Here is a 26,801-nt window from a genome sequence, read left to right on the forward strand (position 1 = left end):
TCACTCATGTCAGCGCCCAGCCAATCAGGATCAACGACGCGAGGCTCGAGCGCCACCCCGCCACCCGCCTATCGTTCCTACGGCCCTCCTCCTCCTCAACTGCTCTTAGGCCCGCCCGCTCCGCCTGCGTGCCTCGAGAGCTGGCGCCGGCGATTCGTGTTGCCTAGGAAACGGGTCGCCGCCGCTTGCTGCTTGACGCTGCCGCCGACTCTAGACCCCTGGCCGGGTTTAGAGTCGAGGGAGGTGCTGGTGGTTCGGAGGTTGGGATGAGGCGGCCAAGGGAGGAAGGAGGAGGACCCGGAGGGGGCGGCCCCGGAGCCTCCGCAGGCGGCCAGCAGCTCAGCGGTGAGTGAGGCGAAAGGCGGTGGCGGCAGGGAGGGCGGATTAAGGAGAGTGACGAGGCGGGCAGGCAAATAAAAAAAACTTAACCCCCCCCACGCTCTTATTCTGAAGCAGCCCCGTTTGAAGCATTGCAGGGGGGTTGGTCTAGATGACCCCAGGGACCCCTTCCAACTCTACGATTCCATGATTCTTGTGACTTGGGATTTTACTTCTCAGGCTCCCGTTAACTTTGGGCGGGACTTCAGAGTTCAGGCGCGATCTAGCCATAGCTATAAGGGCCTTTAGAATCGCGACGATTTCAGTGGGAAGCAGATTAAAATGGGACCTCAAGCATAGGAGCGACATTGCGTTTTTCGTTTATGTATCTCACTTTCCCCTCCGAGTGGCTCGCGTCACTTATTTTATCCACGCAGGGAGGCGTGGGTAAGCCTGAAAGGAGGTGGGCAACCCACTGAGTTTCATAGCTGTATGCGGGTTTGAATCTGGGTCTCCTTCCAGGATCTAATATTACTTTCTTCCACTGTGTTACAGTGGCTCTTAACAGTACTTAATTTGGGTACTTAATGAGACGTGGGTTGATATTTCCAAGAATGACAGTCGGAAACGTGTACTACCCAGAAGGAGATCTGATGGATGTAATGGGGAGTTGTAAGATGGTAGAATAATAGTATTGTAGAGTTGGAAGAGAGCATGAGCAACCCCCTGCAATGCAGGAATCTTTCTCCCAACATGGGGCTTGAACTCACAGCCCTGAGATTAAGAGTCTCATGCTCTATAGACTGAGCTATCCCAACTCAACTATGTATTTCTTTAAAATCTCTGGCTACCCTATCTACTGGTAAGACTGGAGGGCCACAAGAAGGAAACAAGGTCAGAAGGGGACCAGGGTCGGGAAAAGGTTGGGAAACACTGATCTACAGTATGTCATCAACCCCCACCCCCTCCAAAAAAAGGGGGGGAGAAGCACCTGTGCAGGTTTTACTTGACCAATCACAGCTGTCACCTTCCTCATACAAAATTAGATATTTTCTATTCACTTGTGATAACAGGATTGTTGCAGAGTTAGATAGAACTATTGGTGGGAGGCTGTGGGCTGAAATTGACAGATTCCATGGTGGGAGGATTGGTTTTGCCTTCAAGAAGCTGATCAAAACAAAGATAAACCACAATCTGCCAAACATCATTTATAAGCTTTTTCATATGGGAAAAGAAATTGCTATGAGCTGGAGATTCAGAAATCTAAAATTTTCAATTAGCCTAAGATAATGGCTGCAACCCTAAATATATGTTGAGCTTGTCAATCTGAAGCAGAGAAATTCTACATTGATTCCAATAGGTAGGCTTAATGCTGCACTTGATAGTACTGTATTTTTTAATGTTCCCTCCACTGAAATCACTTATAAACATTTTCAAGTAAATACAATTAAGAGCAGATTATAATAAAGTGGGTGAAATTATTGAATGCATATTTTTTCTAGGTGTGGTGAATGAAACGTAGAAGGGTAGGGACAGCATCTTCTCTTAACTATGGGGATGATGACAGGTGTACAAATGCCAAGAAGAGAAGAGTTCAAAGAGAAGAGTTCTTTATTCACAGAATGAAGGGTGCAGTTTCCACTTGAATAAAAATATGTGAAACTACCTTGTTTACTGCCTTGACTACCACTTGTCACTGTTTAGCAACAGCAGCAGTTTGTCCTGTAAAAGTAAACACGGAAAGGAAACTAAAGCAAAATGAAACCTCTTCAAATATATGTTGTTGTTGTTGTTTAGTCGTTTAGTCGTGTCCGACTCTTCGTGTTTACTTCATATGTTTCAAATATATGAGTATGCATTAATTCCCCCTGCCATGCATTTAAACACCATCTGTTTCCTATTGCCAAAGGAGCAAGAGTTTTGCCTGTAGTAGCTACCTTTCTGAACGTTTTCAGAATTTTCTGTCAATTTTTGTTATTGCATTTTTAAACAAAATAATAATGAACTGTACAGTCATTGCTAGTTCTCATGAAGCCAGTGACAAAATTGTTTGCAAGGTGAGCCTGATCTGGGCTTTTATTGCTTAGCATTCATGAGGTTTATCTTTTATCTTTATCTGTGAGAAGTTTCCTGGAAGGTGATCAGTGTGACCTGCTTTTCGATAAAAAAATGCCAAGCAATATTCTGAACAAGACACTAATATCAACTGATATTTTCTTGTTTCTTTATTTCCAGTGCAGGGACCCAATGGTGCAACTGTTAGCTATCATCACTACTATGCTTCTGCTTTCCCCTAGCCCCTTTGTGACGCTGCTGTTCAGTGCAACATGCTTGCTTTGGGCACAGAAGGGATTTTCCTTCCCACAGCACAAGATCTAAGGTTGTTTATGTAATCCCGCACAGTAGCACACCTGTGGTTTTCATTAAAAGTATGGTAGAGTTGAATGGCTTTGCCATGCTTGGCTCCTGGGGTAGGCAACTTGTGACCCTCAACCTAATTTCATGGGCCTTCTGCAAGGAACCAGTTCATGCCCTCTGCAAGTGTTGATGGAGAGTACGCTGTCATTGTCCCAATTAGTGCCTCTTCATTTGCTCAGTCAAGCAAATGAAGTCTAAAGATCCTGAAGTTCCAAATATTTGGGCAAAATTCACATCCTCTCTCATTCTCCCATTTTGCCAATGCTTCTGTTCTTTTCTAAGCTTTCCTATATATGATGTTTTCACAAAGCCCTAAAATGACAATAGGCTTTTGGATCTGGCTGTCGTGCCCTGATTTTAAACAGTGAATGTTATTGAAAATAATGGCATTTTGTTGTGAGCTAGTATGTTACATAGTCCTATATTCCCTGACCTGAGGGTGAGCCGCATTGAACTTAGTGGGGTTTATTTCTTACGTAGACAAGTATAGGATTGCAGTAGCAGACTGACAAACCAATGTCCCATAGTAGTTCTCTTGGTTCAGAATAATCACTTCAGCAAGTAACTGGAAAGGTGATATAGGCATCTTCTGTTGTTGCTGCTAATGACTTTAATTACCTGAAGGATGGCACATTTCCACAGATGGTTTTTTAGAATGTGTGTGTTTTACTGGCAGTGACTGTGGTTAGTCAACACTGATTACTTAGTTCTGCCAGTTGTACTATTTTATTTTCAGAATAGCATTTTTACAGGCAGTGTCATCAACTTTGATGTGCTTTTTGCCCACTAAGTATGGCTTCTGTTTTTGAAAAGTTTATAGTTATCCATCTCTAGGAAACAAAAGTATGTGCATCAGAGTTTCTGCAGGCTCTCTTTCAGTTGTGATGCTTTCTCTATAAGGTTACGCCTTAACATAAAGATGATATTTCTGGTAACTATCTTTTTACTGAAATTTGTCTTGAAAGGATGGCAATTATTCAGTTCAGTGTTACTTTGATTCATACATGGCTAGCTATCGCTCTCTGCAATTTTTCTGATCCTGCTAGGCGCATTTACATTATGGCAACTTGACCTTTATCTGTCCTCTGCTTTAATCCTCCCTTGATCCTCCTTGAGGAGATTATTGGCAGCATGTCTTGAACAATGAGGAACAATCTGTTGTTTACAATAGCATTTTTTCTTCATCTCCCTTGGGAAACTCCCAGGGGAATGTGATATACACTTGTCTCCAAGTTCTGCGTAAGAGTCAGAAGTACGCTGTGGGGCCTGCATATAATGCTCTGTGTGCCTGTTCGAATTGTCCTTAAGAATAATTATTTTAAAAATCGTATTAAGAGGTGGGTGGAATGTGCAATAAACAGAAGGACTTCATTTGCTTATCCCTGCACCGCCATCCTATTCTCTCCTTACATACTTCCTCTGAAAGCTGTTATGCAATTAAATCATACCAACAGCTGTGAAATGCTGCAAAACCATTTAATTTACTTCATATATATTTTTGTCCTTCAGTTCCATCCTCTAAAACTTGGCTACCCAGTTAATTCCATTTTGACACAATTGTCTCATTTGTAGCCTTCAAATATAGCTAGATGACAGCTTCACAGGCTTCCGGTTTTTCACTATATTATTATTATCAGACAACACATAAAGTATCCTTTTGGGGGGTTCTATATTTGCTTCATCTGTTTCAGCAGCACCAGAGACACTCTTTTCATACAAGCAGTAGCCTGGTCACTGAAGATCCTCTTGTATGATTTAGGAATTTTTCTTCACTGCATTGTTTGGAGCATGTCCTGTAAAAGCATTCACTGTAGCATATGTGCTGCTATAGCATCGCAGTTTGGGAACTACTCTGACATGCCTAATAGAATCATGTTATGGAGCTTTCTTTACCTCCATGACAGCTAGAAACCTGTATTTAATAATTAAACTGTAGAGTATTAGAATTGTAGCTGGTGTTGTGGCAGTCTAGAAATGAAAACTTTGATCACTTTGGTGATATCCTGCACAATCCTATGGCATAATTAAATCCCACTAATTAAGTAAATGATGATAGTAAGTCCCACAAAATTAAGTAGTGTTTACTTTCTAGTACCGTAAGTGGGTTTAGGTATGGTCTAAAGCAGCAATCCTCTACACACTTACCTGGGAGTAAGTTCCATTAAACTCAGTAGGACTTAGAGGACTTAGTTGTGAGTAAACATGAATAGGATTACACTTCTAATATCTCAACCTATATGTTGGCTTGAAATAATATGTTGTATAATTAATTAGCCATCATGATTATTAATAGTCAGAACCTGCAGTGTCATTTCACTTGATTCTACTGTAGTATTAGCCCTTCTTGCTCTCTTTTTTTATCCTAGAGGGAATTTTCCCACTTTGCAGGAAAGCTAGTTTGGCATTCTGCTTGGATTTAGCTCAAATCTACTTTGCATGTTTACTTTTTAAATATAAAATGTTTTAGTTTGCTTGTTGCATGATAGTAACATGCTTTTTACACAGAATACTTAAACAAAATATCTGTTTCTATTAAGGACTCTTGTAAGAATGGCAGCATTATTCCCTTCACTACGACGTTATTTCCGGATAGTGTGGTTATAATACTGGAAAAGAAGACTGATGACTTAAGCAAGTACTATGACAGATTACTCGCCCATGTAACAGCAACATTCTCAAAAGTCCCTGCTTGAAAAAGAAGCAGCTTTAGCATTTTAAAGGATTTGGCTAACCTGTTTTTACAAAATGAATCGCTACACAACCATGAAGCAACTTGGGGATGGAACATACGGCAGTGTACTGATGGGGAAGAGCAATGAATCAGGGGAGCTTGTGGCCATCAAAAGGTACGTGCCATTAAATCTTCATGCATGACAGTGCAATGTTACACATGTCTACTCAGAAGTAGGCCCCATTGAGGTCAGTGGGAATTAGTTACAAGTAGGAAGGAGTCGGCATATGATGTTGGTTGCTGTTAGTGAAACATTAAGAAAATATAAGGTAAAGGGACCCCTGACCATTAGGTCCGGTTGTGGCCGACTCTGGGGTTGCGGTGTTCATCTCGCTTTACTGGCTGAGGGAGCCGGCGTACAGCTTCCAGGTCATGTGGCCAGCATGACTAAGCCACTTCTGGCGAACCAGAGCAGTGCACGGAAACGCTGTTTACCTTCCCGCTATTTATCTACTTGCACTTTGATGTGCTTTCAAACTGCTAGGTGGGCAGGAGCAGGGACCGAGCAATGGGAGCTCACCCCATCACGGGGATTTGAACCGCCGACCTTCAGATCGGCAAGTCCTAGGCTCTGTGGTTTAACCCACAGCGCCACCCGCGTCCCTTAAGAAAATATAAATAACAACAAATATGTAAATGATTGAATCCTCATTCTGGATGCTCTTTAAGCAGTAGTAGAAATCACATGTAATTCCCCCCCCCCCGTTGGCTTGTGCTCTGTGAGCCACCTCATTTTTCTCCCATTTTGCCTTCTGAGATGGCCTTTTACCTTTTGCTGGGCTGCTGCTTCTGGCTAGCTGAACTGCAGCATTGGGACCCTTTCTGCGCTGCTTTAAGTTATGCTGATTGGAATAAGCCGTTAATGGAATGTACCCTGCCCATTCATTTCTTACCTTTTTCAAATTCTGTTCAGTAGCTTGCATTGAAATTGCTTCCAAGACTTTTTAATTTGTTCTGATATTAAGTAGAGCAGGTTGTAACTTCTGAATCAGGAAATAATATTTCAGTCCTCTGTATAATCTACTTTCTATCTTCTTTGCGTGTTTCACTTTTTACCTAATGAGCATGGGTTCCTTGTGACTTTTGTTTCAGAATGAAAAGAAAGTTCTACTCTTGGGATGAGTGTATGAATCTTAGAGAAGTCAAGGTAATGCTCATATTTACTAAATAACTGTTTAGGCCTGTGTTGGAACCAATGACATGATCATAATTAATCTCTCTGATGTATTGCAGTCTCTGAAAAAACTTAATCATGCCAATGTGATAAAGCTGAAAGAAGTTATTCGAGAAAATGACCATCTTTATTTCGTGTTTGAATATATGAAGGAAAATCTCTATCAGCTAATGAAAGACAGGTATGTTCACTTTTAAAACTTTGCTTAGATCTGGTACCCACTGGTCAGTGGGTACAACATCCTGTTTGCTTTTTTCCCTAGAACTCTGTTCACAATTCTCAGTACAGCACAGAAAGGTGATTATTACAATATCAAAGGGAAAATGTTCACGTTTCACATATCTAAGAACCTGACCTAGTTGGTTTACAGCAGATCTATTGAACATGTGAATATTATTGCAAGCTCAGGTATCTTAAGCAGGCCAATTATTTTCCTCTGAGAAGAGCGTTTTTGTTACTCAATTTTAATTGGATGCTTTTTGATTTGTCTTGGAAGGGAGCCTTGTTTATGTGGCACAACAGAAACTGAGAACCTTGTATATTACCGTATTTTTCGCACCATAGGGCGCACCGGACCATAGGGCGCACCCAGTTTTTCGGGGGGGAAATCAAGAAAAAAAATCCCCCCCAGCCCCAAAGAGCAGTGTACAGGCTGCGCACAACCTCTCCCTGCCGGAGGGGTTGCGCGCGGCTATGGCACAAGCCAAGGCAGCGAGCAGGATGGATCCCGCTCACTGTTTTGGCTTCCCCTTTAGCCCCGTGCAGCCTCTCCTTGCCAGGAGAGGCTGCGTGGGGCTAAAGACTCCATAGCCCCGTGCAGCCTCTCCTTGCTGGAGGGGTTGTGCGCAGCTATGGAGCAAGCCAAAGCAGCAAGCGGATGGATCCCGCTCGCTGTTTTGGCTTCCCCTTTAGCCCCGTGCAGCCTCTCCTTGCCAGGAGACGCTGCGCAGGGCTTTCCTGGCTTTACTGGGAGGTGGGGGGATTCACCCACCTCCCGCAAAACCGGCAGAAGCCGCACAACTCCTTTAAAGAGATCGCGGCTTCTCCTGGCTTTTCTGGGAGGTAGGAGAAGGGACTGATGCGGCCAGTCAGTCCCTTCTCCCTCCTGTGGAAAAGCTCGCAAGAGTGCACGGAGCTTGTGTGCAGCTCTTGGGGGCTTTTCCCGCCTGCCTCCCCCCTGCATTCGCTCCATAGGATGCACACACATTTTCCCTTGCTTTTTAGGAGGGGAAAAGTGCGTCCTATGGTGCGAAAAATACGGTACTTTTTTGACATCCTTGGCATCCTATCTGTATGTCAGTCTGAAACAAGTTTCTCTTGCAATTTCTGATGGACAAAGAAAACTAATGAACTCTTCAGAAGATTTATTTTGTTAGCCAGAAAGTGTCAGACTGTTATTTAAGAGTTGTACTCAACACTGCAGTAAGAGAACGTTTTTTCAGCCCAAGGATTTCTCCTTGAACAATGGAATGTTCTGCCCCTCTCCTCCTCTTGTGCGCCCCTTAAATCTGTTCTGGGAGTTCCTGAACCCTCCAGAGAAGATTTTGGAACAGAGGGGGGTATGCATGGGGAGGGGGGAAGTCCCATAGCACTAATCCATGCACTAGTGCACATATTTAATTGTATCCTGTTGTTAGTCAGCAACATGTTGGGGATTATCTAAACGTTGTGTTGCTTTTGTTGAGTTGCATGTCATAATTGCCATCAAGAAGTACAGATTAATCATTTCGCTTTTTTATTGCTTTAGCTGGTGTAATATAGATTCTGTTATACTATTTAATATTTATTTATTTGTATTCAGTTGTCCTCTGTAGTCAATATTAAATTAAATGAAATTGAATTTTTAACCCAGCAGCTTTCAAATGAAGTGGTCATCAAAGCCATAGGATCACTTGGGAGGACCAGCAGAGCGGCAAGGTTGCAGCTTTCTGCCCTGCTCATCAGACCCATCTGCCAGTCTCCAATACTGCCAGACATCCATCCATGTGTTTGAAGAGTGCATAAAACACAGTGCGCATAGGTACAAATTGCATGATTTCCAAATTGTTCATGGATATTGACTGCACTGTTCAAGCCTACACCTACTGCTTTTTATGCACATATGCTCTATTCAGATGTTAGTGCATATTTGTGGATGTCTGGCAGAACTGGTATACCTGAACATACCTGGGAGGGGGGATGTAAGCTTGCTCTCATATCGCCCCTAGAGAAGATCAGTGAAAAGATTGCTAGAGTTCAGAATTGTTTACATGTAGGAAGAGTTGCAGAAAAGTTTAGAATAATTGTGGACATCAATCATTGTGATTTTATATTTATATTGTTGGGCATCCTTAGAAAAGTTGCGGTGTGAATTCACTGGAAGAAGTAAATGAAAACTAAATACCATTCTGGATGGTTAAATCAAGGCTGTATGGGTTGATTTACTGCATTTATATAAGACTGCCACATTTTAAAATGAGATTTTCTGCTTCATAAACACAAAAAACTTTAATGTTGCAAAAATCTGCTGACATTGTCAATTTGTTTCCTTTCAGAAATAAGTTGTTCCCTGAGTCTGTCATCAGGAACATTATGTACCAGATATTACAAGGGTTAGCTTTCATCCATAAACACGGTAAGACACTTCACTATTCTTGCTTTATCTGAGTAAAGTAAATGTACAGTGATAAGCATTTGTAACTTGGGGGGAAATGCTTCATGATTTGTTAAAGATTGATGTATATTATTACTGTTATGCAGTGTCAGTGGATCAAATGGAGAAGGAACCTTGTGATTGATACATAATTCAGCCGGTCCTCTGAAACAAAGCTACAGCTGTGTATTTGTCACTACACAATAGCTGGCAATTCCCCACCCACCCACCCAAAGAGTGTTAGGTTTAAATCCTTTGCTCTATCTTCAGTTTTCAAGGCAATATTAATTTTACCTCAAGTTGAATCCATCCAACCATTGGACCTCAAGCAGAAGGCCCTGTAGCAATAAAAATAAATATCTAGGCTTGCTCCATGTGTTAGGCCAGTGATGTACTGAGACGGACGCATGGTTGGCATGGTGACTATGAAGCTCCAAGCCAGCCCCAGGACTTCATGGCCACAGTGAAGCTGTTTAGTAGTGGGATCGATGGTACACTAATAAGATCCCTGTTCTGTCACAGGGAAGAAAGTATCAAATCAGGTGCCCAGGTGCACTGGCTTCCCTGAAAGAAAGATTGCAATTTTTTTGGCTGATGCCCCCTTCCAACCCACCAGCCTGTGCTGGTTCTGTACAAAACGCCCAGGTGGACAGAGCTGGTTCAAGGTAGATCCACCCAGGTTTTCTTAATACATTGCAAGTTAACCCCTTCATCCAAAATGAAATCATGGATAGTGGTAATTTTATTATGGGCTGATGTGTTCATTGGCAGCACCACTTGGGGAGCAGTAGGAGGTAAATTGGCATAGTCATTCAAACTGTGATGGTTGAGAGATGGTCCAGATGCAGCCACTTCTCAGCTGGCCTGACCATGCTCCAAACGATGACCCTGGTTATTGAGGTGCTCTGACCATGCCCCCAAAGCACATTCTCCTAAGCACATAATTCAAGTTGACTTTATATTTGGGTTCTGCATGGTCTTTGGATAAGCTTGACCCAGTAGCAAAGTGCATGTATATAAAAAGCAGGGCTGGGGAATCTATGGTCCTTAGGATGCTGCTGAACTCTATCAGCTTCAGCTACCCATGGACATTGGTCAGGGATGATGGGTGTTGTAGTCTAGCAACATCTGACAGGCAACAGGTTTCCCATCCCTGCGTTGAAGCAATCCGAACCATTAAAAACTTTATACCAATGTATGATCCAGGACAATGTTAGCACTAAGTAGTACATATGAGTAGGTAAAAATATGATTCAGTACCTTAAAATAGTAGGAAGCACTAAAGTGCAAGTATCACAGATAGATTTGCTCTGGCAGTTAAAATGCAGGTGCCACAGGCAGACCTTTTAACACCCCACCACCACCATTTTTGGGACAGCAGGATTTTGCCCTAGTTTAAAAGCAGATGGTTCATCATTCTTTAATTAAAATTCTTTAATTAGTTGCCATAATTACTGAATGCCAGCTGCTACAGGTCAGAATGTTCTCTGTATTTAATTTGATGAACAGATTTTTTTTTTAAAAAAGGGTAAACTAGTTTAGAATTAATTCAAGAGAGGTTACTTTTATTTTCCACTTGAATTCCATGCCTAAGTTCCATATTTCAGGTAGTTGTTGATACTGTGGTTTGTTTGTTTGTTTGTTTGTTTATTATTTCTTTGTCCGTATTCACATTTACAGGTTTTTTCCACCGGGATATGAAACCTGAAAACCTTCTCTGTATGGGCCCTGAACTTGTTAAAATAGCTGACTTTGGACTGGCTAGAGAACTTAGATCTCAGCCTCCATATACTGATTATGTTTCTACCAGATGGTAAGTATGGCTGCATTTGTAACCCCACTTTATCTGGGAGTAAAGCCCACTGAATTCAGCATAACTTGCTTCTGAATAGACATGCTTAGGACTGTGTTGTTATTCAGCATGACCTTCACTTACCTTTTGCATCTCTGCATGAATGTATTCAATTATTTCTCTTCACCATCACAGGTACCGTGCACCTGAGGTTTTACTGCGATCCTCTGTTTATAGTTCTCCTATTGACATATGGGCTGTTGGTAGCATAATGGCTGAACTATACACACTAAGACCACTTTTTCCAGGAACAAGTGAAGTTGATGAAATCTTCAAAATTTGCCAGGTGTTAGGCACTCCAAAGAAGGTAACCTACTTTGAGAATATGTGATGGCTTGGATGCTAAGTTAAATTAAGCAAGTTCACAAATGGAAAGTTTGTCATCTCTTCTCTACCCCCACACCTCTGCAGTGGGTTATGAGGAGGCTCCTGAGCAATGTGAAATAGGGGCGATGATTTATTATTCCTATGGTTTAACAGTGGTACACTGCTGAAAGGCAGAAAGCCGGGTAACCAGGAGTGTTTTTGTGTAGATGGAATGTGAACTCCATTTAATTTTGTACTGAAAACAAATTTCTGGGTTCATAATTCTCTAATTTTAAATGTGCAGGCAACTCCCCATTTGTGTGTGATCAGCACGCATGTGACCACTGACATATGTGCTGTTTTTGGCACCGCAAGGAGACACAAACTGTGCCTCGGAACACCCACCCACCCTGCGTAAATGGGGAGTTGCCTGTGTGTCTTTTACACTAGGCTCCCATTGGTGGATCTCAGATTTCTAATAAAAAAGAAAGTAGATTCTGCAAGCCTGAAATCTGCCCACTCCTGGTCTAGAAGAGTTCATTCCCCCCCCCAGCTTTTTTTAAAAAATGAAACCTCTTCTTATCTGATGTTTCATGACTGCTGTTGTATGCCTTTTTCTCAGAATGATTGGCCAGAAGGATACCAACTTGCCACTGCAATGAATTTTCGCTTCCCTCAATGTGTCTCCCTAAACTTAAAGACTCTCATTCCAAATGCCAGTAATGAGGCAATACAGCTTATGTGTGATATGCTGAACTGGGATCCAAAGAAACGACCTACAGCAAGTCAGGTATGTCATATACAAAATAGTTTTAAAAAATTATCATGAGTAGTTGGACCACTGCTCCTATCAGCACCAGCTGGCATGGCCAGTAGTTAGGGACTGTGGGAAATAAAGTCAGCAACATCTAATTCCCTATCGCAGTTTAAAGAAAGTAGCACTCCAATAGAAAGTTTGGGGCTTCTAAATTCATTTTTGAAAGTCATGTTACAAACTCTTTCCTTCTATGGAAATCAGATAGTCACCAGTAAGGAGCAGGTCATTCTTAGTGGTGGCTCCATCTTTCTGGACTGATACCGTCCAAGAGGCATCTTCATATCCTTCCTTGCTGGCCTTCAAGTAAGATTTAACCTGTAGATCAAAAGGAAAGAGGGGGAGCAATTGACCTCAGGTGGTTGCTCAGTGCTATACCTGACTTTGGTGTTTTATTCAGTATTGGGTTGGTTTTGCTTCCTATTTTTATGGCATTGTGAACAGTAAAAGTGGGAATAAAACAAAGTTGATAAAATCCATAAAAGGTTCTTTCAAGCGTACAAAGCACATCTCATATGTTACCTTAATAATACCACCCCTGTGAGGTATACCAGTAATGCTATTCCCATGTTGTAAAGGAATTGAGAAATTGTTGCTTTCCCAGGGCCTGTTGAACTTAAGGTTAATATGACATTTGAATTGGGAATGTCCTGCCTGACTGCTACACCAGTTTCTCCGTTTTACATGCAGTTAAAATTCCTCCTTGGCTGTTCTGTCCTGTGCATGATATTGTCCATGCCACAAAACTTGCTTCTATAAGATTTTGCTTAAGGAGAACTGTTTTATCAGCCGTACGCTAGAATGATTGTAGACATTTTATCTGCATTCTAGTTATCAGCATTCTCTCTTTCTTCAGGCATTGAAGTATCCTTACTTTCAAGTGGGCCAAGTTTTAGGACCACCTCCACAATATTTGGATCAGAAACAGTCTCATCCCAAATCAATTCAAGCAGCAGATCCAAAGCCGTCTCTATCCAAGCTGGACCCTGTATCAAAATTAGAACCCGTATCTAAGCCAGAATCTCAGTCTTCACCAGATGCGCTTGATAAGTTTCAGCTGCAGTGTGTATCAAAGAATAGCCAGCAGCCCCTCCAGGCAATTCAATTGCCACAGAATGCAGCCAATCATCAACCATCAAAGCAGCAGCAGCAATCATTCCTTCCAGCCATCAATAAAAATTCAACACCAGTAAGTTGCTGTCAAGTGGCTATTTACCTATGAACAAGTCAAAAGTACTAAGTAATTACTCTGAAGTCCTGTTTTACATTCGTATTAATTCAATAGGGTTGCATAATCTGCAGCATTCTGTGTAAATTTTGACTTGGTGTTTTATTCTGAAATCCATTCTTTACAAAGCCACTTTCCACTTGTACCCATACCACTCCTTTCCCTCAAGCAAACTACTATAGAGTTCTCTGATATCTCTTGTTTTTCTCTCCATGGTGCTTATGTCTTTCCTTACCCTGTAGCATGTACACTCTCTGCACACCAGATTTATTCTAGTTTTGCGGTCAGAACTCCTACAAACCAAGAAATACCACTTTCCAGTTTAGGATAGTAATGTACAGGTAGCAAGATGTTTCAGAAATAATATAGCCTTTTGTGTTTGTGTAATTGAAACAGAAGCAGATAGCCATAGGACCGTCAAATGGCGCAGTAGGCCTAAAAAACTGTCGGCGCCGATGGGGGCAGACTATGTTACAGGCGATGGATAGCTGGGACAATTTGGATGACTCCGAATTTGGGATTTCGTATTCTAAGAAGCCTAGCATCACCATGTTAAGTGAAAAGAAAACAAAGGAATCTCTTTTTAGGTAAGGCATTATATTTTGTCCTGTTTTCCCTCCTAGTTTATAATTGGTATGTGTGGGAGCAGGGAAGCAATCTGCAATACTTGCAGTCTGAAGACCAAAAACAGGATGAGTTGTTTCTCTAGAGCAGCCTTTCTCAACCTGTGGGTCCCCAGATGTGGTTGAGCTACAACTCCCATCACCCCTAGCTAGCAAGGCCAGAGCTCAGGGATGATGGGAGTTGTAGTCCAACAACATCTGGGGACCCACAGGTTGAGAACCGCTGCTCTAGAGCTTTTGGCCCAGTGGGCCTGATACTTATTCCCCACCCCCACAGGCCAACATTGACAGATGGGCAGGACCACTTAACTTGTTAATCATCTGATGTCATGTTGACATCAGGTAACTCATAGGTGGGCAGTCCCATCCACCTTTCAATGTTGACCCACAGGGTGGGCGAGGCAGCACCCAGCATGCTTGAACCCTCTACCCCTTAGCTGACGTCACCCCAGCTGGTGGACAGGTGGTTGTAGCTTGGGGAATATTGGGCTAACTTGAGACCACCCCCACCCCCCAGAGCTTTACCACCCCAAGTCTGGAGAGTCTCCTATAGATAGATAATACTTTATTCGGCTATAAGCCCACAAGGTAAAACCAATCAATAAATAAAATAGCATTTTACATTCTAAAATATCAACTAAAATATTTCAACGCATAATCTCCTTCACGTTACATACAATCACATAGATGTACCATATTGTGGCCTTGAATATAAAGATGGTGGATAAAGTTTACTAGATTTTTAATAGTCATGCAGCATTCCATGAAGTCTTTTATATGAAAGAACTGAATTCAGGAATCTGGCAACCTGTAATGTTCTATAAGCGTCAATATCCTGGAGTAAATAGGCTAGATGTAATTCAGGTGGTTTAGTAACAGTTTCCAAGATGATTGAACTCAGAATCCTTGATCGGGGAACAATATATAAAGGACAATTAAACAAGATATGATAAAGGGATTCTATTGATTTGCTGTCACATGCGCATAAAACAGAGGTTTTACCGTTAGAAAATCTATTACTCAGCACATTTGAGGGGAACACATTAAATCTGGCTCTAACAAAAGCGAATCTATGCGACGCAACCGATAAGGTAGACAGATATCGAGGTATCTGGGACATAAATGTAATGCCCTGATTTATCGGGGAACATGTACCTCCACCTGTAGTAAGATTTTGTTGCAAATCAACCTCCTCCAATCTTTGTTTGATGACCTTTTTTGCTGTAATTAGATCTAAATTTAGTATATCGGAAGGAGAGATTCCATAAGACAACAGTTTGGAATGGATTTTTGTTGCCCATGGGCTGGTAAATTCATCTCTCCAAAGGCACTGAATAAGATGGTAATTGGGCAATTTATGCCAAAGGGACAGCCAGTAATTAAAGGCATGTCTCCACATCAGGATCTCTAAGGAGGGGGTCTTGAGTTCTAAGCGAATAGCAGAGTTGCTTACACAGGAGGGTAGTTTCAAAAGGCGTCTGAGAAAAAGATTTTGCAATGTCACCAGAGGCATGAAGTTTACAAAAGCGCCCCATAAAGGGACCGCATAGGCCATAGTTGCAACCACTTTTGCACTATAAACTTTTAAGGCAGATGGAACATGCATAGCCCCCTCTGTAAAGAAAAAGCGTAATAGAGCGTAGATAAGGGCTTTGCCCTTATTTTGTAAGTATGTGATATGCGCTTTCCATCCCATATTATACTGAAAGTAAATTCCTAGATATTGAAATTTGTAGACTTGTTCAATTGGCTTCCCCTCGAGTTCCCACCTATACAATTTACGACTCCTGGAAAAAATTAGGACTTTAGATTTGGAATGGTTAATAGTAAGTAAATTTGTTTGGCAATATAACGCGAAGATCTTAAAGGCCCTCCTCAAACCGATTCTTGAATATGAGAGGATCACCGCATCGTCAGCGTACAATAGTAAGGGGCAGCGATAGTCTGCAAGCCTGGGTGCATGAATGGTGGTTTGGGCCTCAACTAGGGGAGTTCTCATGTCACTAATATAGAGGTTAAAGAGATAGGGGGCAAGGATGCACCCTTGTCGGACCCCCTTATTTATTGGAACAGAGTTTGTGAGATCGCCCTCAGGTGTTAACCTCACCCTAGCGGCCGTCCCTTCATGTAATTTAATCATTAGCCACAACAGCCTTTTATCTATACCCCACTTTGCCAATTTTTCCCATAGCAGCTCTCTAGAGATACTGTCGAAAGCCGCCTTCAGGTCTATAAAAGCGGCACATAAAAGACCATGAGTGGGGGAAGAATACTTCCGCGCCAAATGATGTAGAATTATTGCATGGTCAATAGAAGCACGATTAGGTCTAAACCCGGCCTGTTCATGGCCTATCAGATTGGAATCTTCGGCCCATTGGGTTAGTCTGGTTAGCAGGAAGCGAGTATAGATTTTTCCGATGATTGATAATAAACTGATATTACGATAGTTTCCTGGGTCCTCTGGTGGTCCTTTTTTATATATAGGAATTATGATGGACTCCTTCCATGATCTAGGTATCTGGCCCGTGGCATTAATTGCATCAAAGATTTTTGCAAGAATTTTGGCCCACCATGCTGGGTGTTGTTTAATAGCTTCCGCCGGGATCAGATCGGGCCCTGGGGCTTTATCAGTTTTCAGTTTAGCAATTAAATCAGCTATTTCCTCCGGGTCAGTATCTGGCCATATGGGCAAGTGACATGAAAGAGTATCAGAATGAATGTTAGAGATAACTGTCTGGGAGAAATATTTTCTTAGAAATTGTTCCCATATCGGGGCTGGTATAACCGTCAATGGGTATTTCCTCGATCTTTTGTTGATTAAATTCCAAAAACCACGAGAGCTGCGAAGCTTAGAGGCAGCAATCAGCGCTTGCCAACGTCTTAGCTGCCATTCATGCTTGGCTGACTTCTGTGCCTGTTTGTAAGCAATTTTGGCCTGGAAGTACTCTGGGGGAAGAGTTTCAGCTCCAGAAGATTTATATCTGTTGTAGATACAACAGAGAGAGAGTCTAGCTTGCTTACATTTGGAATCAAACCAAGGTGCACCGAACCTGGGTTGGAGAGTCTCCTATACAAAAGCAGCAAAATACACAAAGGCAGGCTGGACCTATCCACACACATTGCAATCATTGCCTGTGGGGTTAGTGTGGAATTATGGTCAGTGTATCTCTTTGCATCACAATGAGGGTTGTTTTTCCCCAGAAGTGCTTCATTTTTAACTGTTCCCACACAGCTTCCTGACATTCTTGCCTAAACTTTTTCAGTACAGTGGTACCTCTGGTTACGTACTTAATTCGTTCCGGAGGTCTCTTCTTAACCTGAAACTGTTCTTAACCTGAAACACCACTTTCGCTAATGGGGCCTCCTGATGCTGCCGCACCACTGCAGCACGATTTCTGTTCTCAACCTGAAGCAAAGTTCTTAACCTGAGGTACTATTTCTGAGTTAGTGGAGTCTATAACCTGAAGTGTATGTAACCTGAGGTACCACTGTATAGGCTCTGCATGGAATCTGCATTCTAGGTCTGCTTCAACTCTGCACTGAATGTGAAAATGCAGCATCCCTAAGATGCTGGAAAACACTGTTGTTTTGGATCAAGAGTTAATTTGTGTCATGGGTTATCTTCACTTTCAGTGTTCCTGGGTGTATGTCCCCCAGATCTGGCCAATCAGGAGAAAACAAAGTTCTGAAGAGAAATGACTCTGGAATATCAACGACTTCAGCAAAACAGTACTACTTAAAACAGTCAAGATACCTACCTGGTAAGGAGGCAGTTCTTTAATGCTTTTGATTACATTGGTTGGGTGGTGGGGGTTTTTTGTGCCTTTTCTTCTGTTAGTATACATAGGTCAGAGGAATAAGTGGGCAAAAAGAGGGGGGAATCCAGGAGCTAGAACAAACTTTATTTCAAGAGGCACAGTTTTCAGTGAAAGGTGTTGCAAAGCACATTGTGACTTCAGCACTCTTGATGGGTTATGCCCTGAATTGGCAACCATATATTAACTGTTATCATTATTATTTTTCTAAGGTGTAAACCCTAAGAATGTCTCCTCAGGAGCAGCCGGTAAAGAAGGATCCCACGGTAACTGGAATAATTCCCTGTTTTCAAAGCCGATGGCACCAATTGGAGGACTGTCTTTCAGCAGAGTCAGTGCAGGTAATTACTGTAATGGATAGTTAAAAATCTCTGTGTACCCCCCTGTCTGATATATTTGATAGATTTTGTAAAAAAATGTTTACTATGTTATTTTTGTGATGATTTTCGAGCAGCGTGTGTCTTCAGTGTTCTATTTGTAATTCTGCTATCAATGTGCACAGCAGCAAGTATGCAGCCTGAGACGGTCATTGTCCATTTGTATCAGCGTTGCACTACATAGTGCTGAACATGGCTGTGTCAAATGCCTCTTGTCGGAATGTGTTTTGTGGTATTCATAAGCGTCCAGATGCATGTCTGTGTATGAGGGGTTCTCAGTCGAGGAAGAGAATTGGGACATGTATGGGGCAAGTATATGCTAAGTATAATGCTGAAACACAGCCTGGGAAGTTTTCATATTTATCCTGTGTTAATTTACAAGTAAATTGACCTCCATCATTTCTCTGTTGGTTTCAAACAATATTAAAGAGCTTATCAAAAGAAAGCAAATTACTTCAAAATTAAAACTGTAGATCTGATTAATCTCAAAACATTTAAAGTTATTGAAAGCAGCATAACCTAAGTTCTAGTCTATTTCTATGTAGACAACGTTTTTCAGGTTGAGCTTTTTTTTAAACAGCTATGATTACAGTTCCATGGCATTTTATTTCAAACCCTTGCATAATACCCTAAATATCAAGATAATCAGAAATCTCAAATAAATATGACTGCTTCTTTTGTGTTACAATGACACTGTATATCGTGAAATTGGAGGGTCTGGGTTTTCTGGTAAGTCATGTTCTTTTCTTTCCTTCAGACCACTCACTTTATCCATTTGCAGCACATGGAATAAAGCTCGTATTGCTATGGCCCTACGTGGGGCTAGATTTGCTTTATTTTTCTGGGTTTGCATTAAACCTTTGCATGATCATACAGGGCAGACAAAAATATATATGAAAATATACTGTCTGGGCTTTAGAGGCAGGTAAATCAGCTTTACTCAGTGTCTTCTTTAACCTATTTGAAGTACTCTTCTGTTAGCAAATAATAGTAATTACTTTTACTGTATTGATGATTATTAGCTGACTGTACATACGAAGGCTGCAGTCCTATGCACGCTTATATGAGAATTGGTCTACGGGGCTTAATTCTGAGGAGACATGTATAGGATTGTCCTGTAACCTTTTCGTACAAGAAAAATACACTATGCATTTAAATACAGATTTGTTAGAATTCTGTAATATTCTCTTTCTAGGATTAATAAAGGTAATTTGGTATTTCAGTATCCTATTCCTTCATTATGCTTATGATCATAACCAATCTCAATTACCTTTTGCTTTGCTTGTTTGATTCTTGGTAATAAGTATTCACTGGTCTAGCTCCTGTTTTAGAGATGAATCTTTCAACATTTACGGAACTGATACGGCATCCTAGAGGCTCACTCACACATGCTATATTCCAGATTGCTTTTTTATTTATTTTTGTGTGTGTCTTCCATTAGTTTCATCCATTCATTCTGTTTGCCTAAGGTATTTATTTTCATCCTTTTCTTTTCCTCCATCTGTTTTACTGCCTCCTCTGAAGAAGAAAACTTAATTAAACCAATTGAAAAACTGTCATGCAAAGAAAGAGTGAATGAAAAATTAGAGGACCCAAAAGGTAATTCCTGGCAATTACATTTGGCAGTGCTTAATCTTTTACAGGTTTTGGGTTTTTTTCATATTCAAATCGTATTTATTTATTTGCTTTTGAAAAGGCATTAATTGTATCATTTGAGCCGTAGTATTTTAGTTTGACATATGTCATGGCTTTAGCTCAGCATCTCCAATGTGCACAGAGAATCTTGTGTGTGCAGAAGCTTCCTTGTTCACTTTTATGATCAAAGAGATCGCAAGAGGCTCTTGGATTTGGAAGATTCCACAGGGCCATCTGGTCAAACATGTTTGCCAAAAAATGAAAAATCAACCACCACCAATCCATCCAGTCTCTGGATCACTGTGTGGACCAGGCACAGGAGAAGATGCTTCAAGGCTAACTAGGTCCAGATAATTCAGGGAAGCAATCTAAGCCAGACTTGCTGGGCAGCAATAGGAGATACTTGCACATATTTAGATTATTCCAAGGATATGGAAGACAGAAGTAGGACCTTTTGAACACTGAGTAGAATTAGGATTTGTTCACTGTCATGAAGGGTGTGTCTTTTCCCTCAGCTGAAAAGCGAGTTATACTTAGAAAAATCTTTACGGAGCAATAGGGCATACAGTCAGGTACATACACACAGAATTGCTGCCTTGCAGTGAAATCATATACATGTATATTTAGAAGTAAATGTAGCTTACCCCTGGTAAATGTGTATAGAATTAGAGATGGTATTCATGGAGCATAAACAATATGTTCCAAAGTGAACTTTGTCCCCTTTTACTTTGCATCAAGCGTTATAGATCAAGTACAAACTATAACTGTTGGGATTAGGTTTTTAAAGACCTAAGAAACCGTACATATCCTGTGTGACTCTCCAACACATTTGAGCAAGGGTCTCTGGAGTTCTTTGAAAAAGTTTTAATTTACTTCTACTTGCTTTCTCCTTATTTGTTTGTTATTTACAATGGACTTGGTGTTTTGAAAACTAGGAATAATGATGTTGATATTGTTTATGTCTCTTTTTATTGCGTTTCTTTCTGTATCCTATTGTGTTTTGTTGTATAAACAAGATGAAAATATGCAAAAGAAAATGCCAATAATTTCCTTTGACTAGGGCTGCACTCCAGTGAATATTTGTGACTAAGATGGTGATTCTTCTGTTGAATTTGCAAAGGGCGCAATCCATTACAAATGCATGGGAAATGTGCAAAAGTTTCCTGATTGTGTAAACAGAGTCGCTTAAGTATGAGAGGCTTTAAGGAGTCCTCTAATTACCTTTTGGTTTGTTTAAATTTGCTAGGCACAAATGGGTGCGTAACTTTATGCCATTCATTTTAATACAGTGGTACCTCGGGTTAAAAACTTAATTCATTTTGGAGGTCTGTTCTTAACCTGAAACTGTTCTTAACCTGGGGTACCACTTTAGCTAATGGGGCCTCACGCCACCGGAGCACGATTTCTGTTCTCATCCTGAAGCAAAGTTCTTAACCCGAGGTACTATTTCTGGGTTAGCGGAGTCTGTAACCTGAAGCATCTGTAACCTAAGGTACCACTGTAATGTGGCAGAGCTGTCTGAATCATGCTTACAGTGGCATGCTATGTTTCTTTCTGTAGGTTTTCCCATGCCAGAAGGTTGGGGCTGAGGTACTGAAGCACTTACTTTGATGAGAGAGATTTGTATGCGCATACAAACGTAATAATTACAAAGTGTAGCATACCCCATTCTGGTTCCCATCAGGTTTCCAGTTCCTTCACTTTAGTGTGTAATCAGCTGGTGGGTTTCTCTGGCATACCGTGTATCTTTCCAAACATCTGAAATGTTCCAACTGCTGCTTCAAATGATGATTGCTCTTTTTTCATGAGGGAGGATTTTAAGCAGAGGTTGGATGGCCATCTGTCATGGATGCTTTGACTGAGATGACCCTCAGGGTCCCTTCCGACTCTACAATTCTATGATTCTAAGAATATTGCATAATTTACAGTAGGACGGCTTGCATCCCACTCTGGCTGATACCATTGCAGAGAGTACACAGTTCCCTCTGTATCCACTTCCAAACCATCTATAGGCCTGGGAGGCCATATAAGCATGAGGATGAACACAATCACCTGTGAATGACAGTTCTTGGGAGAGGTAAGGATTCCCATTTCCTAATCTTTCCGTATTTGTAGGCTTGGATTCAATATTTTCTAATTTTCTTCTTACTGTTGCAGCTTTTCCTCTTACCCACACTGACAGTCTGTTTCTCTTTTGTATTTCTAACTAGATTTCAGAGATGGAGGTTTTCCATGTTTCATGCATTTCCACATGGCTTGCAAAAGGTTCAGCTGCTTTCTTTTGAACTCTCCGCTTTGCCTTCTGCAGTAAGGATTCAAAGGAGCTGATTGTGATGGGGAACACAATTGAGGTTACCTTAAAAAAAAGTTTCCTAAATAAAACTGGTAAAACAATTTTTCTTGGGTTTTGGTTAATTAGCCATCCTCTTCTCTTTCCCCCCTTCCCAACACTTAGATCTGCAGAGTAACCCAGCAGGCTGTCCACATGTCCCCACTTTCAATTATACCTAATGAAGCGCATATGTTTAAGAATGCAAATCTGCATGCATTCAATGTTCTGTTGAAAACTTATGCCTTTGATTATAACTCCCTCACCCCAACTCAGCCAGGAATACACAGAGCAGAGCTTGTTTTCTTCTGCTCTGGAGGGTAGGACCTGAACCAGTGGCTTCAAGTTACAAGAAAGGAGATTCCAACTAAAGGTCAGGAAGAACTTTCAGACAGAGCTGTTTGACAGCGGAACGGACCCCCACAAGGTGGTGGACTCTCCTTCCTTTGAGGTTTTTAAGCAGTGGTTGGTTGGCCATCTGACAGATATAAGCAGCAATAAAGAATATTGATATAAATTTAGATAAAGCCGATGAACACCCATATTTTCATTGCTTTGATACATTCTGTCAATATTTGCTCATTATTTTCTAGTTACAAAAAAATGCCCAATACTGGAAACAACCCATAGAAATCTGGGTAAATAATATTTGGAATGTAGCTCTATCGGGACACCTTACTCGCCATAGAAGGGTAATTAAAGGCACTTCAAAGATAGACACTTTTGGTGAGACTTGGCTTCCATTCTTTTCCTTTATAAATGAGACAAAATATACTTTTATTCCACCCACAAGACAAGAATCTCTGTGGAGAGGATACTTGAATTGAAAGTGCCCAAGTAAATGTATTGCTTGTGCACTGTGTACTGCATATGAAACTGAATAAGAATGTATAAGTTACTGTATTTATATGTGGTTCTTGTATTTACATGAAAACCAATAAAAATCATTTGGATTTTTTTAAAAAAATGTATAAAATGCTTGACAATTTCTTTGTTTGGGCTGTGCCTTTGGGTTTTGACCTGGGGTAAAGACCTGCTGTAGCAGAATTAAATAAATAAATGGACGCCTTGCTGGTTATCATTGTTCTTGCCTGTTTATTTAAGATAACTAAAGTCCTACCTAGGACAAGCTACATTTCCATGATATTAGCCAATAGTGTTGTGCTTAACGACTTCCACCCAGTATTTTATTTCTCTGGCTTTCTTCAGGTGCATTTGACCCCTAATACTGGATTGGAAAATTCAACTTTTCTATCAGCGGAGGGTTAATGATGATTCATTCTGAGACTGCATAGATAAATCGGTTCCTCTGGTGCAGATACTGTTGTTCCAGAGAGGTCTTGGATGCATACATGGGGCTAGAGAATGACAGTAAAACCAACCATGTGCATTAATCTCCCTGAAAACGTCTCTGATCAAGAGTATAGTGTTTGGGCAAGATGCACCACTAGAAGTGTGATGCTGGCATTAGGACTCCAGTGGGCTTCATTGGAGACTGAATTTCTTAGAACCAAGACTGTACAGTGGAACCTTAGTTCTCAAACAGCTTAGTTCACGAACAAATCGGCTCCCAAATGCCAAAAACCCGGAAGTACCATAAGTGTGCCAGTTTTGGAACGTTTTTCGGAAGCTGGTCGTCCGATGCAGTGCTGCTTGCCTCAAAACTATAGATATTACTATTTCTTGTCAGTATGATTGCATTTTTAGTTGTACGCACACTGCCACTGAAGAATGAACCAGTAAGACCTGGAGAGAAGAAAGCTGGACTTGGTGCACTCCCTGATCATTGGGGGTTTTGTGTTGAACAACTTTCTGTCACAGCATTTCTACTGTCTTGTGGTTTGCCTGCACTTTATGTAAGACATAATGCTTGCATCTAATTCCGCTGATAATTCTTTGTACCAGTTTTGTATGTACCAGTCTATCTGGGGACGCTTATGACACACAGGAACCTGATCCCTTGCATCCAAGTTTCTAGGCAAGAAGAATATACTAACTTGTATAAAATTACGAACAGTGAACACATCTTTGAATACCTCTGAATGACTAGTACAGTCCTAAAATGATCCTTCAGATCTTTGTTCCTTTCCACAGGAAATCCTGGCTTTGTAGGAGCTGCTTACAATACCACTGGATATATCCCTTCCTTTCACAAAAAGGAGGTTGGTTCAGCTGGTCAAAGGATACAACTAGCACCTCTTGGTCCATCAGCGACTGGTAAGATTGCATTATTGTCTTATCTATAGTGAAACAAACCATCATGTGTTTCTGAAGTCTCTGTCTCTTGGGCTTTCTGTAAGGATTTGGGCCAGATCACTATGGCTGTGCTTAAGGTTTTTCTCAAGACTAGACCCACTGAAATTAATGAACACAACTATGCTCCATTAATTTCAGTAGGTCTATTCTGAATAACACTTAATTAAATACCACCCTTAATGTATCACGTCTGAAACATTAGACTGGTCATGCAAAGGTTTTAATTTTGAGTGTGTGATGAGGTGTGTTTTTGTTTTTTAGTTGTCTTGATTTTATAATTTTATATCTTATTTTGTATCTAAATTGTTTTCTTTGTTGTAAGACACAAATATAACTTTGTTACTGAGTAGCGTAAACACCACCCATAACTAACTGAACTGATCTACAGAGATAAAACTGTTCTCAAGCGTAAGTTTGCCCATTTTCATATTAAAACTTCACTTTAGCTTGGCATATTTAATTTTGATTCCTATTGGCAATTATTTAAAGTTCACATCTATCTCATTATGTAGGAGCTGGCAAAAAAAAAAAAAAAGCTTTCTAGTTGTTATTATAAGGTTATAAGGTATTGCACCACAAATGACATTTATCTTGTTAACAGTAAATTCCGCAACTGCCACTGAGCATTAACATTGGCATCTGTTTAAAAACGTTATAGGGTGTTTGTTTTTTTTGTACAGCAGTTAAAGATTTGGCTCCATATTAAAGTGTGGCTAATAATGTATTACTTTATGGTCTGTGATGAGTCATACACACCTGAAACCCCTTTGCCAAAGAACCATCAATTAATTGGAGAGTATTTTTTAAAGCACCATAAAAGCAAGAATCGGAAGTTCACGAATTCCCTTGATTAAGTGCCCAGTAATAGATGTGCAGACTACAGCACTTAAGACTAAATGAAACTTCACCCTGGGGTTGCCAAGTCTTCAGCCGGACCCTGTAGCTGTTGATTTTTAAAAGCAGGGTGATATGCAGGGAATTGGCAGGTGAAACTTTTCATGGTGTGGAGATAAAATGCATCCTTTGCCAATTGCCGTTGATCAAATCACAACCTATAGAGGTGAATTGAACAGTTGGCAACCTGTTACTTCACCTTCCAGGACCACTTGGCCACTATACTGATTTAAAGTAATGAATATTCTATAGATACCGGACACACATTATATGTTATACTCTTCAGAATTACATTCATGATGCCGGTGTATTTTTATTTTGACAAGGGCTAAAGTTTACAAAGGAGTAAGCTGGGAATACTTGGCGCTCCCATGTTTCGGAAGGTGATCTAGAACTGTGTGTGTTTTACTGACTCGCTATTTGCAGGTGGCTCGTTATCTCCACCTGGATATAAGGGCTGTGGAAGTGGCTTTTTAGAGAGAGAGAGCGGACCCAGGGTGTGGGCAGAGCAGTCTTGAGGTAGGAAACTTAGGTACTGCCATAGTGGGTGAAAAGGTCCCACTTCCTTATTCTGCTTGGGCCTTGATAGTTGCAACAAGGAAAAAAACACCATTTAAAACCACAAACATCAAAGGTAGAGTGAGAGATGGGTATCCCAACTCACTACAGATCTAGTGTGTAAGGCACATCAATTTCTGTAGCCCTTATTCCACAAAACGTGCTGTCTGGCTAGTGCCATATCTAGTCACCTTTTAACTGTCTCCACATAATGGATTTGTCTCTAGTCATTTACATACATGGACTAGAAGTTGTTGGTTGCTTGTTGGAGAAAACTACCGTATTTTTCGCTCTATAACACGCACCCAACCATAACACGCACGTAGTTTTTAGAGGAGGAAAATCCGTAGGCATGCCACCCGTAGGCATTCCCTCCATAACACGCACATACATTTCCCCTTACTTTCTAGGAGGGAAAAAGTGAGTGTTATGGTGCAAAAAATACTGTATTCCTTGACTCTGCAACCTTTAGGAATGCAGTTACCAGTGGGAATCCTTGCCCCATAACTAGGGTTGCTGGTTTCCCTCCTGCCCACCAGCTTTTTTTTTCCTGAAAGAGAGATCAGTTCTATAATGGCTCCCTGGTGTTCAGAAATACCAACAGCTACAGTTTCCCCATTAAATCATCATGGTATGGAAAACATGGCGCCCTGAATTTCTGCCCATCGTGCAGCTATTAATTGAACAGAAACTCTGTCAGGAAAAAGCTGGATATCTTTTTCTGTAACACCCAGAGGGAAAGACTTAACTATTCTATTGTATTCTAGCTTTCTCCTCCCACTTTGTACAGCAAACATGTTTATTTTTCTTGTCATGTTCTCACCTTTTTCTCACTTCATTT

The 26,801-nt window shown here is 41.0% G+C and overlaps 1 protein-coding gene and 1 long non-coding RNA gene across 8 annotated transcripts in view; both read left to right on the forward strand.

The window, feature by feature from the left end:
- MAK (male germ cell associated kinase) overlaps positions 1 to 26,801 on the forward strand; it is a 29,688-nt gene continuing 2,887 nt past the window's right edge. Inside the window, exons 1-15 of one of the 7 annotated variants that reach the window (XM_053396916.1) lie at positions 1 to 345; positions 5,274 to 5,582; positions 6,560 to 6,614; positions 6,701 to 6,822; positions 9,176 to 9,255; positions 10,954 to 11,086; positions 11,261 to 11,432; positions 12,054 to 12,221; positions 13,102 to 13,434; positions 13,870 to 14,060; positions 17,730 to 17,857; positions 18,124 to 18,252; positions 19,813 to 19,887; positions 24,347 to 24,469; positions 25,829 to 25,921. In XM_053396916.1, the coding sequence (XP_053252891.1) occupies positions 5,482 to 5,582; positions 6,560 to 6,614; positions 6,701 to 6,822; positions 9,176 to 9,255; positions 10,954 to 11,086; positions 11,261 to 11,432; positions 12,054 to 12,221; positions 13,102 to 13,434; positions 13,870 to 14,060; positions 17,730 to 17,857; positions 18,124 to 18,252; positions 19,813 to 19,887; positions 24,347 to 24,469; positions 25,829 to 25,920 (1,902 nt within the window). In that variant the 5' untranslated portion in view covers positions 1 to 345; positions 5,274 to 5,481 and the 3' untranslated portion in view covers position 25,921. Of the gene's footprint in view, positions 346 to 5,273; positions 5,583 to 6,559; positions 6,615 to 6,700; positions 6,823 to 8,493; positions 8,662 to 9,175; positions 9,256 to 10,953; positions 11,087 to 11,260; positions 11,433 to 12,053; positions 12,222 to 13,101; positions 13,435 to 13,869; positions 14,061 to 17,729; positions 17,858 to 18,123; positions 18,253 to 19,045; positions 19,186 to 19,812; positions 19,888 to 24,346; positions 24,470 to 25,828; positions 25,922 to 26,801 lie in introns of those variants that run through there. The other 6 variants (XM_053396914.1, XM_053396915.1, XM_053396918.1 and 3 more) reach the window with 6 other exon arrangements.
- LOC128417782 (uncharacterized) lies at positions 21,801 to 22,317 on the forward strand. The gene is made up of 2 exons (XR_008331552.1): positions 21,801 to 22,000; positions 22,134 to 22,317. It is a non-coding gene; the product is annotated as an uncharacterized LOC128417782 (long non-coding RNA).

The sequence above is a fragment of the Podarcis raffonei genome, chromosome 7 (assembly GCF_027172205.1).
Source record: "Podarcis raffonei isolate rPodRaf1 chromosome 7, rPodRaf1.pri, whole genome shotgun sequence".
Lineage (NCBI taxonomy): Eukaryota > Metazoa > Chordata > Lepidosauria > Squamata > Lacertidae > Podarcis > Podarcis raffonei.